Here is a 15,289-nt window from a genome sequence, read left to right as displayed (position 1 = left end):
TTTACAAGCGCCAGAATAAGGGGGAAGTTCTATTATATTAGGGTGTTTATAAAATTAGTTTTTATTATTACATAGCTGGAAATATAACTTAAATGGATGGATGAAATTAATCGTCGATCTTTAACGCATTTAAATGATTCATCTGCCAACAATTAAACCGATTGACGTGTTATGTTCCCGCTGATATTGTCCATTGTCCATTGGTAGGCAAGTCAATAGCATTTTGACTTTATCATAAGTTGAACGCAATCGCTAGAAAATGTATGTGTGTGAATCATTAATTACGGTATAACAAAAAGAAAAAAAAAGCAATATTTGTATAGAATGACGGATTTATGGAAATGAGTGTCTGAAAAAGTGAGTTTTTAGTTTGGATCTAAATTCTGTTGGGCTGGTTATACATCTCAATTCCATAGGAAGTTTATTTCAAGCCTTAGGGCCGGATACTCCGAATGCACGATCACCAAACTTAGTGTTCGGATTTCGCTTACGCTCTGCTATGAGCGTTTTTTGAGGTTCAAAATATGTACCATAAAATCGAGGCAATTTTTTTATGGCCCAATAGAGGTTTAATATTTAACGTTACTTACAGACAGTTTATGGATTCCCGTTTAACGCATTTCACAGAATCATCATAAAGCTCTCCCCGTAACCCGTGTATATGTATTTCTTCTTTTTGTGTTTTCTCATCAACCTTTTCCAATTATGAATAATCATGTCACAAAATTTACTTCCGCTACTTGTTTAATTTCTATTATTATATTTTATACCATTTTTATTTTTCTGTAGTTTGTTGATCTTCACTACATAATTGTAATCTCTTTAAGAAATTGATGAATAGCCGTCTTATTGAGACCATGAAAAATAAATAAATAAATTACCAGTCTTCCTTCCAGGTAGGAGATCTCCTTGTAGGGGTCCTCCTCGGCAGCCTCTCGGTGCTCCGCATCGATGTGGAGGTCGAGCTTCTCCTCGCACATGAATACCAGCTCACACCACTCGCACATGTACTGCTCGCCTGCAAACAAACAAACAAACAAACCTTTGTTAACTATACAAACAAATAAAAAAACCTTTGTTAACACATTGTCGTCGGGACACGGCATTTGCCGTTTATCGCGGACTGTCGGTCAACTGCGGGACACGGCAAATGCCGTTTTTGTCGACTGTCGGTTTTTGGCGGGAAACGGCATTTTACGGGTTTGTTATCAGCGTGAAATAAAACGCCTTGAAGGGTAATTTGCTACCTGGGTGCTAGGCGACAGTCTGTCGACGTTATTTGAGATGCCTTGTCCGGATTGGCTAGTGTGCCGCTTGTAAAGGGCGTCGCCACAAATCTACAGTTTTTATGCGATCTCAATCTCCAGTTTAGTTTGAGTCATTTCACATATTGGACTATTTTTCATACCGCTCGCACTGTTTTGTTTACTGTTTGATATTTTATTATTTGAACATATTAGCATTGTATAGGACTTTATCCCTACAAAAATGTCTTTACAAGCCAATGATACATGCACTTATGGTGTGTGATGGATTATCAACATATGAAGTGTACTGATTCCTTGAAAGAATAAATACTATCATTCATAAGTGGAATGGGCTCTTCAATTAGGCGAGGCAACCGCAAAAGACTCTTTTTTGACAAGAAGCAATTAAACTTATGAGTTATTGAGTGTTCGCCTTCGGCCTTAGGCGACACTGTTCAATATTTACGCGATCAGATTTCACACATCCAGCGATTGTAAAATTGCGGGCATGGCAAATATATATTATTATTTATTATATAACTACATATATGATATAAATAAACATGTTATCTTTTACATGGAATTTTCAAATATTGAATGCTATTTACTGAATTAATATCAGGTTTTTATATTCAGCTTTGAAATGTGGTGAAATTATGATGTAATCAAAGCAATTATAATTTATTTTTGATGATCAAATGTCATATATGATTTCTTTGAATATTTCAATCGAAAATATTATTCGGTTTAGAAATTGTATCAATTTTAAGAAAGCGATATATTTTTGCGCTAATCGCGAAAAACACGCTATAGGCTAAAGTCTATTGTTTGAAGCGCCCGACTACAATGTGTTAACTATATTGGCCGGTCTTAACTAGCTACATTAATGTATTTTTTGACCATTGGACTGTTGTCGAGTACAGTGCTCGGCGCTCGTGGAATTATTTCCTGATGTAATTTTAAACTTTATGCTTTGAAAACTGTATAGAGGACAAGATCAGAATCGCTTGCACTAATTGCTCTGTAGATTCTACCCCTCTGAATGTAGCCTCTTAAAGAGCTTATGAAATAATTTATCTATAAATGACAAAATTTATTTATATAAAATGGTGTCGCAAAAATTTAAATATTTGAATTTTCCAAGAAGTGTAAATGTCATTATTTCTTTGAAAACACCTTTTGATTGTTACTTTTCGTGTGGGTTTGTATTCAGGTTTATGTAGAAGTGAGTGATAAAATCAGTTCATATCTATATAAATAAAAATGTCAATGTTCGTTTGTTCAAAATCTTAATTCTCCGGTTTAAAGTTCTTCATCGATTGCTGTGATATTTCGACACAATATTGCAATACGTGTTTTTTTTATGTACCTATATTGTATAGACGTCACCTGTGATAGGAAAAAAAATACTTTTTAAAAAAAATCGCCATCTGTTGGACGTAAAAGCAAGACGAGCTATTGTTTCTCTCTCTGCATAGAAGGACTGAGCCACAGCTCAGCGTGGCGGGGTTCAGCTAGTATTCGTATAAATATATTTTTTGGCAGTTGTTCCCAAAAAGTTAGAACAGAAAACATTTGCTAAAAAAACATAAATGGTAGTTATTATTCCAATATTTCATCAAAACTCATCAATGTAATTTTTTGTAGTTCAGCAAATTCTCACCAGACTTATTTTGACGATAATGATACTGCGATGTTCGAGAGGTTAATTTTAAAAGATCTGTACAAATGATTATTTATAAAAAAAGGTTTGAAACTACGATAACAAGATTTTGCTCACTAATAATGCAACAGAATATCAATAGATGTCTCTATTATCACTCTCATCTATCGGCAGAGTAATATCGGTAACTTTCTTTTTGTAATTTGGAACCATATCCTGTTTTTTCAGTATTCAATCAAATTCTCCCAATTTCGAATTCTCAAAGAGGAACATCTTGTGACCAAGGCATCCTTCTGAATTTATTTATTATTATAATATTGGAGTTGATTGACCTGTCATGACAGTGTTTGCAACCTATGTTTAACGTATATATACATGGGAAGGTCTGAGAACCAGAGACGAATGACTGACATACCTTCAATGTGAGACTTGATATGGACAACTACATCATCCACATCTTGGAAGATTTCTTTGCAGAGGGGACACGTCAGGTCCTGGGTGGCATGCACAGCCGAGTGGAATATCAGATCATCCTACAACACAATAAATAATTACATCATTTGAGGTCAGAAGCTATATATAGTAAGAGCATAGATATAAAAAGAAACAATAGACCGCCTATGAGGAAAATGGGAACAATGGATCAGTATGTACCTGCTTCTGGAAGATGACATTGCACTGAGCGCACTTGTAATGCTCCGAGGAAGATTGCGAGCTGCGTTTCTTGCCTGTTTCCGATTCGGGCATGTGCTTTGTCCTCAGATGTCTGAAAATATATACATCTTTAATTATCACATTGCATCTTCCTTCTCTCCTTAATTCTGCAGAAGAACAAACATACCTTTGGAATGGTTACGATTAGATTGTACTAACCTCGTGTAGTGGTGCGATAGAAGGAAGGCTTTGGGACAGAATTTGCAGATGTATGGGCGGTTGCCGGCGTGACTCTGCACGTGCTTCGTCAGGCGGATGGATGACGTAAAGGCTGGAATGACAAAAAACGCGCTATACTACCTGTTATCCACTCTTTGGGAAGTACAACTACCCAGGTAGTTGATTTTAAATAATTTTTTTCAATCACCTAATTTGCTTGGTTGCTAACTTGTTTAACCTCTCAGAAAAGGACTTTTATTTACTTTGTGTTCCTTTGCGAACTGTCAAAACGCGAAATTTTTTGTGTTATTCACGAGTTTTGTTAAAAGCTTCATAACTCACGTTTTGGGAAACGTAGCCTCATTCTAAAAAATGTTTTGGAAAGATTATGAAATCCACTATCGTATTGTTTTGTTATACGTAAATATTTGCGTTTCTAAATATACATTTTCTGAAAACGTCAAAAATATGTAAAAATCGCTGACCATTATTTCAAAGCTGTGAAAAATGTACTATTTTCTGAGTATCATAAAGAAATGACACTTTATATATTGAAGAAATATAATTAAAAACTATTAGTCACCTCAAAATATTAACCGTCCAAACTAAAATATTTTTAATAAATTATTTAAAAACGCAATAAATTATGAACGAACAAGATGACAAGTCCAATCGACTTAGATAATGCACCTCGAAATTCCATAGATATTCTTGAATGCAGACGCGTAGCGTTATTCATTATCGATACTCTGTTTTTTAAATCATGGCAATCCGTATACTAGTGATGGAAATAAATCGATTTTTGTAAAATCTCGCGCGTTTACGTGAAAAGACGTACTAATGTCTTGACCGCTATTATCATAATTACGTCTTTTGACGTTCTAATGTTCCGAGTGGTTAAGCTTCTATTGAAAACCAAAAGATGTCATTAATGTTCCTTTCTTTGAATAATCTAGATAATGATTTGTATCACAAGTGTATACAGTAGAACCCCGTTAATTCGAACCCCGATAATTCGAAAAAACGCGTAATTCGAAATTTTGCCAAAAAAATTTCCGCAGAAAAATTTTTTCATACAAAATTTTTTTTAATTCGAAATTCGCTAATTCGTAATTCGAAATTTATTTTTGTCTGCGCACGAAAATTTGTTCGTGTAATTCGAAAAAATTTGATTTTTGCGAAAATAAATCATAATATTTCGTAAATCTGAATCTAAAAGTCAGCCGTGGCGGTAAAACGCCGAAAAATGAATTTTTACGTGGTTATACATCGTCCTAATAAGTATTATTATTTTGTAAATCTGAATCGATTTATACTGGAATGTCGTACTTTTTCAAATTTATTTCGAAAATCCAAGTTTGAAGGGCCGAGAAAATACGTTTTACGCGGATATATGTCGTAGTTATACGAGTTTACACCAAATATCTTAATTTAAAGGGTCGGCCGCGACGAAACTCGGCCGCGAAATTTCGATTTACGCGTAAATGTATCGTATTTTTACGAATTTATTTTGAATTTCTGAATTTTAAAGGGCCCGCCGCGACGGAAATCTGACGCGAAATTTCAATTTACGCGGAAATATATCGTATTTTTATTAACTTTACTTCGAATATCCGAGTTAAAAAATACGGCGCGACGGAAATCGGCCAAAAAATTTCGATTCACGCCGAAATATGACATATTTTTAAGAATTTTCTTCAAATATCTGAACTTAAAAGGGCCGGCCACGACGAAAAACTGCCGATAAAATTCGATTTACGCGGAAATATATCATATTTTTACGAATTTACATCAAATATCTGAATTTAAAGGGCCGGCCGCGACGGAATACGGCCGCGAATTCTCGTTTTACGCGGAAATATATCGTATTTTTACGAATTTAAATTCAGATATTTGAAATAAAGGGCCGGCCGCGACGGAAAATTACCGCGAAATCTCGATTTACGCGGAAATATATCGTATTTTTACGAATATCTCAATTTAAAGGGTAGGCCGCGATCGAAATCGGCAGCGAAATCTCGATTTACGCGTAAATATATAGCATTTTTACGAATTTATTGCGAATATCTGAATTTAAAGGGCCCGCCGCTACGGTAATCGGCCGCGAAAATAAAGAATTAATTGGTATTAATACGAATTTACAACTAAAATACCACCCGGATTTGAAGAGGCGGCCGAGAAAAATGATTTTCGGCGTTTTTTTTTTTTTTTTTTTTTTCATAAAATTTCGAATTACGTGGGAATTCATTAATTCAAAATTTGATTTTTGATGTCCCGTGGATTTCGAATTAACGAGGTTCTACTGTATGTCATTTAAAATTGTTTACTAAAAATTGATGTACATAACAGGACAATTTATTGTACCTTTTTTGTTGTTTGTAAAAAATTGTTGGTTTTAGGTATGATTTTTGGAAGGAGTTGGACTATGTATGATGTTTTGTGTCTTACATTGGGGGCAGTAGTGGCACTTGTAGGGGCGCTGGTTGGAGTGCGAGACGGCGTGGCGGTCAAGGCCCTGCTTGAAGGCGAAGCGCTTGGGGCAGTGCACGCAGCGGAAGGGCTTCTCCACCGAGTGGCGCTTCTTGTGGTGTGCATCGAGCTCCTTGACCGAGAGGAACACCATGTCGCACTCGGTGCACAGCAGCTTGGGCACGGAGGTGTGTACCTTCTCGTGCCGGCGCAGCAGGGTTAATCGCGCAAAGGAACGCTGGCAGATGATGCACTCGAACGGCTTCAGCCCACTGTGCACTGACTCATGCTTCTGCAGATCATACTTGGAGAAGAAAGACCTGAAACAGATAAAAAAAACAACATTTTCTATCACCTGTGTCGGTTGTTTATTGTATGTAGGTCCAGTAGGACAGCTTACCTGTTGCACATTTGGCAGGGGTGCGTGCGTTCTCGCTTGTGGTTCTGCATGTGTATCTCCAGCAACTGCTTGAGTGGGAAGGAGCGCTCGCACTCGGTGCAGGGGAACACGTTGGTGGGCACCTCTGCAGCGGGACTCGCCACGTCTCCGTCTGCCTCAAACATGGTGGTCTCGCCCTCGGTTTCCTCTTCTGCAACAACAAAATGATAGCGTAACAAAACAAATCACAAAAGAAAATTCAATTGCAGTACAAATAACTTTAACAAACTAATATCAATTAAGGTAGTTTTGAATTGGGTGATATTTTTGAGATTGAAATATTCCCTCGGTACTGAGATGAAATATCAGTTTACTTTTAAACTCTATTCCAACATCTTTCACTGTAAAAACATTTCCCAGATTGCCACCAAGAATAAGTATGTGATGTGTATTGCTGTCTACTCGAAAATCAGACTATACTATAGAGCAGGGGTTCCCAACCTTTTTGTACTCTAGAGCACATTCTAAAATATCAGTAGGGTGGCGGGCACCACCTATTTTTAATCAAACAAACTTTTTAATCATAACAAACTCGGGGCAGCAATCGCAATCAAAATGACAACGACGCGGTTCCAGGCGGGGAATGCTATTTGCACATCACTCCTTGTACAAGCCGAAAACCCGAAGTGAGCCGATGATTACTGTCAATTTGGCTGTCGGGGCATTGCTTATTCCTTTCACTGGCAGACAGAGCTGGCAGAGTCATGTGCCATTTGTTTTGGCGCCTTCGGCGTTCATCGGCTCAGTTCGTGGCGTTCGTTCACTTCGGGTTTGCTGTGTGTACAAGGAGTGATGTGCAAATAGAACTCACCGTTCCAGGATAGTGTGAAGAGTGCAGTCTGGCTCAGCAGTACTGTCAGCAAAGGAACCACTCATACATACAATATCGCAAACATACGAACGTATTTAATAAACCTAGGTACTCAAAATATTAAAACTCTAACAAATAAATAAAAATAATTCACATTTTTAATTAATGTTTATGAAAAGATTATTTCACTGTCGAATAGTGGCGGGCACATATGAATCGTTCATGCACCATGGCGCCCGCGGGCACGGGGTTGGGAACCTCTGCTATAGAGAAAGAGACCATTGTAAGGTTATGTACGGCCAAAGACTGCGATGGGCTAGACATGTGGAAAGAATACCAGATGATAGGACCCAAAAGGTATGACTGTGTGGGTGGGGGCCCCATTGAAAGCAACCCAAAGGCAGATCGAGGAAGAAGTGGATAGAAGTGGAAGAGGATAGTAGAAGGACAGAGGACTGGAGGCAATTGACGATGGACAGCAGCCTGTTGAAAACATTTGTGAAGTAGGCCAAATTACACTTTGTGATGTAGCACCGTGATGATGATGTGAATTGCTTACCTTGGTCGTCCTGAGTTACAGAGAACAAAGTGCCATCCTCCTGGGCAGTGACCACCACGGTGGTGGTGGAGGATTTGGTTTCGGAGGTGGGTTTGGGCGTCTTGCGCGGTCGTCCGCGGGACCGTGGAGTCAACTGCTCCTGGGGTTCCACCTGATGAACAAGTTCACAGTGAATAATTGTTATTCTCTTCGGTCAACTTGTTTACCAAGCCATAAGCACTACAACTGTTTGCCTACAGCGAATTCTAATGTACTTTGGTCACGTTGCACGCCAAAGTGAGAACTCAAATCTAGAGAAACTCACGAGTTGGACTGATCAAATATCACTGGCGTCCGGAACATCATGCCTGCGGCTCTCCACGCAGTGCAGAGCCATGAGGAAAGAAGGAGCCTTGTCCACCAGGGAAATTGGAGTGGATATCATGATCCCCAGCAATGAGGAATCAACTAAAGAAGAAGTGCAAGTTATCACCTTTATCGTTTGCTTCGATGGAACTTCAATCTCCATGTCTTCATCTTCCTCGTCGTCAAAATCGTCCCGGGCCGAAGCCACTTGAGGCAGCTTGCCGCCTAGCACACTTTCGGGAACTTGCTGAAATTTAAAACAGAACTTTATATCTTGGTGAAAGGTTTACTGGTCGTATAGAAAGATGCAGGTCAGAGGAATTAAAAAAAAACAATTCTTAATGAATCCGAAAAAGTCGTAGGCACACCGTTGCCAGGATCTTGCACATGAAAGATTCAATTAGTGATAAGGTATATTGATGGATTAATAGTATTTTCGTTATTTTGATAAAACTGTTTAAATAAAAATAAAAAAAAATTAGAAAGCACCATTTCCACGTGGACTAAACCAGTAGAAGATCGAACCTGCAACAGTCTAGTGGGAACCAATAACTACCACGCAACCAACTGGTTGGTCATGCTATTTCAAAATACATCATTTTCACTTAATTTTTTTTTGTCTGCAACACATTTCCCATACTTCTTTTTAGTCAAACTTCATCTTTTGAATGGAGAGGGAGGGGGGAGGGGGGTCGTTAAATAAAAACATATGTGGAAAGTGTGTAGTGAGCCAGATAAGGTTGGGAACCTCTAGACTAGACTAATACCTGTATCATGTCCTTGGGCCAGGGAATGGGGGGGCGCAGGTCCCCCTGGGAGAGGTAGTGACGCAGGGCCTCATCTCCCTGCTTGCAGATTTGCTTGAAGCGGTACGACTGGTCCATGAAGTAGCGACACATCTGGCAGATGGTTCCCGGCATGCCGTCCGATGGAAATACCTAAACATTATTAAATAAACAATCACTTTTAATATGTACATATACTGATAAGGTTAACTTGGACCAAATGAATGTTCAATCATTCTGACAATTCACACTTCAGGTACGAACGAGGTGAGGACGATAAATTCGCAGAATGGAGCAGCGATCACAAGAAGTGGTCAGGATAGCCCACCAGAAATAATGATCTGATTGTAGGGAACAACCTCATGGGGATTTCACTATTTACATGAAAATTTCGGAAATATTCCTCTTTTCGGAAATAAATTCTGGGGAATTTACCCATCACTAATCATGACGACTGTGTTTTGGGATTGGGAAGGAATTTTATAATTTATTACAAAAATAAAAGTGTCGAAATGGCGGCTGACGCCGATATATAAATTAGTTTAAAACCGGGGTAGGTAGCAACCGTTCAAAGATAATTTTGAAAGGGAGATATGTATACACGAATGTTAGAGAGAACGCGCTAATATTAAAAAAAACGATAAAAATTAAGCGAAAATATTTAATAAAACCCAACTCTTTTGAAATGGAGCAAAAAATCCACCACAAATGTGTTGCGTTTAAAGATACATTGTGAATTTTTTCATACCTATAATATTTTAAATAACAGAACAAAACGTGTTTTTAATCATTTTCGGAGCTTACTTTGCGATTTTTTTCTCTCGGGGAATTTCATATAATTACCGTTTCGGCTTTACAAGTGTATAGATATTATCTTAAAAAATAAAGTATATTTTTTTAGGAACTGGTTACAGAGTTTTTTTTTTTTTTTTACAATAGAAATTCAGAACGCTTAAAAAAATTCCATAAAATGCTCCCATTGTTGAAGGCTGACCAAGATGTTCTCTTTCTTCATGACAAAGAGCTAAATAAAATAATTGCTCCAATACAGGTTCCTTTAACCTGTTGAGGACGGGAAAATATAACAGAAAAAAAAATTTCAAACCAAAATCTTAAGTGCAATCCAAAGTGGAATCTAAAGTTTTATTAGCCCAAGCGATTTCCGATTTTGCTTTTCATACATTTTTCGAAGCATTAAGGTCAAAATTGCTTCACAAATCATTCTAAAAAGGAAAATAATAGAATGCTTATGTTTGAGGATAACAAATTATTATAAAAATAATTAGCCTAAAACACCCATATAAAATGAAAAAATCTTCAGAAAAAAACTTTTTTAATTTCAGAATTTGAAGAAAAAAACTATTGTAGGAAAAAAATTATTTTCGTACAAATATATAATCTTTTTTTGAGGACATAGAGATGACATTGAAATGCTATAAAAAGTTAGTTAATATTAAGTAACCCGTGAGGAGCGCTATGAGCTTTTGTTCACTCGCAAAAACTGATTGATATTTTAAAATGGTAGCAATATAGCCTTATTAATGGTAGCCTATCCTTAGGGTGCTACGCCCTAACAAGTGTGTACTTCGTGCTGCCATTACTCTACACCGAGCATGTGATGTTCATGTGTCATACGTGTTATGAGAGGCATACAACATACAACAAGACCTCATGCCTTTTTTCATAATAAATACATATTGTTGATACATTCATGAATGACTTGGAAACAATTGTTTCTAATGTTAAATTCCACTTTTTGAGAAATGTTTTACTATGGAAGAGATATGTGGACGACATCTTCTGCATTTGGATAGGATCAGAATAAGATCCGCTTGTCAAATTTCTTGACCTTTTGAATTCCTTTCACAATCAAATAAAATTTACAATTGAAATTGGCAATAACACTTTAAACATTTTAAATTTATACTTATCCATTATCTTTTTATATATAAATTTATATTTATCCATTGTCTTCTTATATATAAATTTATATTTATCCATTACCTTTTTATATATAAATTAATATGTAAAAGTTTGTTTGTTCAAAATGTTAAATATCCAAAGGTTCTTCACCGATTGTTTTGAAATTTTGACACAATGTTGCATTTGAATACGCATGTGTTTTTATATACTAGTATTCAGAGATGTGCAAAATGGGTACCCAAAACCATTTGAAATGCAAAATGGAAATGGGTCAAAACTTCTCCATTTGAAAATGCAAAATGGTTTTTAGAAAAGCATTTCAAATGCAAAATGCAAAATACCTATTTTCAAAATGTATTGAAAATGCAAAATGGTTTCTCAGGTCAAACAATTAAAATAATTATAGAATTTTTAAACAATTTTGTCATTTAATAATGGACATCAATGTAGAACAAACATATTACATGATGGTAAATCCAAAAACACTACGACCACGACTACAGATTATGAAACCACAAAAAATTTGCGGGACTAATATTGCCAACGTAAAAACATAGAAATTGCTATCTAACATTTAATATTACAGCGTCATGGCCCCATGTTCAGTATTTGAATCAGTATTTTTTGTAATGGTATCACTAAATTGCCAGGGCTCCTACCAGGGAGCAACTTGACAAATGTAAATTATCTCTCATAGCGAGGTTGAGGACCGACTGATATTTGGGGCTTATGAAAAAAAGATGAGTGGAGATAGTAGGAAGAATGTTGCAAAAAAGCATTTAAAATGGAAAATGCATTGAGAAAAGCATTTAAAATGCAAAATGGTTTTTAGAATAGCATTTAAAATGCAAAATAGCCATTATGCATTTTGCATTTCCATTTGAAATGGATTTATTTGAAATAAAGCACATCTCTGCTTGTATTATATAGATCACCTGCGACAGGTAAAATCATGATTTTTGAAAAACAGCGCCATCTGTTGGACAAACATACTTATTATATAGATGTCACTTGTGACCTGTGACAGTGAAACACAAGATTTTTTTTGAAAAACAATGTAATCTGTTGGATAAACATGCTTTTTTATTTAAAAAACAGCGCTATTGTTCTATCTACACAGACAGACCGAGCCACAGCAGCGCGTGGCGGTGTACAGCTAATAAATAATAAAACCGATTATAATATATATCACAAACCTACACTCACTGACAAGTAATCCACAAGACTTCCAATCACCCTGTCTCAAAAAAACATTCAGCCTTCCAATCCAAGATACACCACCTTGTAAATGTCCCAATGTCTAATACTAACCTGACCTAACCTAACCTAACCTAACCTAACCTAACCTAACCTAACCTAACCTAACCTAACCTAACCTAACCTAACCTAACCTAACCTAACCTAACCTAACCTAACCTAACCTAACCTAACCTAACCTAACCTAACCTAACCTAACCTAACCTAACCTAACCTAATAACTCTTAATTATTTTAAAAAATAGCCACTCGTATAGTATCGGGAATGCCAACATAAAAAAATGTCAGCAATAGTCGGTAATATTTTGGCTGTAATCCCATACAATCCCATATAACGCAAGCGAATGTTCATTTTACATAATTAAAAATTAGAATGATAAAATTTAAAATTTCCCAAATACAGATGGTTGGTTGCCTTTTATAGTAATTAAGGGAAATCGAAAGGTTTTATTTAAAAAAATATATGGTATTAAGCATGGCCAGCGATCCCGAATATATATATTATTTATTACGACTTTTATGGTGCACAATTTATCTTTGTTTATTATATTATTTGTACCATTTAAATTATTACAGTATCCACCTACTCACATTATTTATTTATAAATACATATACATATTAAAAATTCACAGTTTTTAAAATGTCTTTTAAAATGAAAAAAATGGTTTAACTCAGGATTGAACCTCCCTACCCAGGAACTGGAGTCGACTACTTTCACAACAACCTCGCCAATTGCCGATAGGGTAGCACCGACATTTATTTTCTATATTAACTGCTGTAATGTCATCCGATTTCAGAGAAATGTGTATGTATAAATGATTGTTGCGTGTGTGTACGTGATTGCCACCAAAAGTTGATAGAATGCATTGTCGACAAGGAGCCTATCTGCCGAGTTTCAGCTCGATCGGATGTTGGGAAGTGGGTCATTTTTACACTTCCAAGATTTGCTTTTTGCAATATTTTATTCATCCAAATAAATTCACATTATTTTTTAAACACATTAAATTTAGTAAAAATTATTATAATTTATTTGTATTACGTTATCATAAAAAATATTTTGAACATTTTATTGCAAAAAATATTTTATTAAAATTATAATTTTTTTAAAACATTTAATTATTATAAATAATGAATTAATGATTAATGTGTTTGTAGTTTTGGGGCTACTAAATAAATGCAATAAAAATCACTCTGTATATTTAAAAAATAAATAGGAAATTAATTATAGTATGGAGAGGTAAGTAATATATTTTACTCATAAAAATATTTAAAACAATATTATTTGTCGAAAATTAAAATATTAGGTAAAGTAAAATAATACATTTTAGGACCTAAAGGTAATTAAAAAAAATATATCAATATAATATATATATTATTTTAATTTAAAAAAAAAATCAACAAATATATTTTTAATTGAACAAAATTTATATATTTTTAATTAAAAAAAATATATCAATATATATATTATATTATAAAAAATAATTAATTGATAAAAATATTAAAACATAAGCAACTATTGTGAAAAACTTTTTCTTAATAATTAAATCATTAAAAAATTTTGAAAGGATATATTTAAAAACATAAAATTAAAATAAGCGAAAAAAAATATTATTAAAACATATGTAGGTAATAAAACTACTGAAATAATAAATTATTAAACAAATTTAGCCGTGAAAGATAAATAAGTTGACCTGAAATGTTGTTATTTAGATTAATTAATATTCGTTGACGATGGTGTTTGTTTGCGGGAGGCTAACGTCTTTGCCCGTTTTCCGCTCATAAATAAATAAGCTAGATTATCTCCATTATTTGCTTCCAGCCACTCCCGCCAAGCGCTTTCGCCCAGTGAGTGGCTTTTTATCATTTCAATTGATAGCGACATCTTTTAAGCATTTTAGAAATTCATAAAAATCCCGATTTTGACTGGGAGAACGGCTGAGGAACAAAGATTTGATAATTTTGTCTCAAACCCAAACATTAAATAAACCGGTCCCGTATTCTAGAAACAAACCGATTTTAACATTACAAATCTAAAACACGATGTAAATAAACCGCCAAAATCGACAAAACTCACGAAATCAATGAAAATAGTGCGGATAACGGGATATATGCATTTAAAAAGAGAAATTTACCTCAATTGCGACACACGCCATTATCTGTAGCGCCAAGGGAACAGGATTCTTTCCACGAATCGAGCGGTCAAATATACTTGTCAAAGGCTCGTCGTCTGTCAGGCAGAAGCGACAGACGCGCTTCGAACGCAAGGTTTCCTTGCGTTTCTCCATTTTTAGAGACAATGAATCCTATTAATCACTCACTATCATAGAAATTCACGATACAAATTTAATCACAACTGACAATACGAATACAAGTCACCGGACTAAAATGGTAAAATGGTGGACAGCTTGGCTTACTATAGCGCCACGCGGCCGCGGCGGGCACTAACCAAACCAGTACGTAAAAATCAAAATAACATTCTTCACTAAACATAATTTATTTGCAAGATGCAGAGTTTTAAAAAATCTAAAATAAATCATTTTAATTTGTTACATACAAATATCGTGATAATATAAATGCTTCGGTGCAATATCTTAAAAGTTAGAAAGCAATCGACGCATTAAGGTTAGAGGGCGCTGGACGAATGTGGCGCTAGTGTCGCGATAGAAATTGATTTACCAAATAATAATAATGATGTAAAATATTGCCGACGACTCGCACACCTAGATGGTTATATAGAAAAACTATTTCAAAATAGACATTTGTTGTGACTAATGCTATTGTAAAATCTAACTGCTACATTTTTCACTTCTTAATTTTTTTTCCGCACTTCAACGACAATGATAAGAGATTTCGCCGTATCGTTTGTCATGCTTTGTTATTGTTTAATAGATCTATCACTAATCACCATTCTTTGTAAA

General features: G+C 35.3%; 1 protein-coding gene across 1 annotated transcript in view; it reads right to left on the bottom strand.

Annotated features, from left to right (window-relative positions):
• Window positions 1-14,737, bottom strand: part of LOC149414854 (uncharacterized) — a 34,213-nt gene extending 19,476 nt beyond the window's left edge. Inside the window, exons 1-10 of the mRNA XM_089643568.1 lie at window positions 14,504-14,737; window positions 9,174-9,344; window positions 8,534-8,653; window positions 8,062-8,212; window positions 6,653-6,842; window positions 6,232-6,572; window positions 3,784-3,895; window positions 3,565-3,676; window positions 3,326-3,443; window positions 882-1,018 (exon numbers count right to left, since the gene is read on the bottom strand). Of these exons, the coding sequence (XP_089499694.1) occupies window positions 882-1,018; window positions 3,326-3,443; window positions 3,565-3,676; window positions 3,784-3,895; window positions 6,232-6,572; window positions 6,653-6,842; window positions 8,062-8,212; window positions 8,534-8,653; window positions 9,174-9,344; window positions 14,504-14,656 (1,605 nt within the window). The 5' untranslated portion in view covers window positions 14,657-14,737. The remainder of the gene's footprint in view (window positions 1-881; window positions 1,019-3,325; window positions 3,444-3,564; window positions 3,677-3,783; window positions 3,896-6,231; window positions 6,573-6,652; window positions 6,843-8,061; window positions 8,213-8,533; window positions 8,654-9,173; window positions 9,345-14,503) is intronic.
• Between the last annotated feature and the right edge of the window lie 552 nt (window positions 14,738-15,289).

Source organism: Hesperophylax consimilis, chromosome 19, assembly GCF_061612785.1.
Source record: "Hesperophylax consimilis isolate HC1 chromosome 19, BYU_Hcon_1.0, whole genome shotgun sequence".
Lineage (NCBI taxonomy): Eukaryota > Metazoa > Arthropoda > Insecta > Trichoptera > Limnephilidae > Hesperophylax > Hesperophylax consimilis.
The sequence above is the reverse complement of the archived record's forward strand: the minus strand, read 5'-3'. Positions and strand labels throughout refer to the sequence as shown.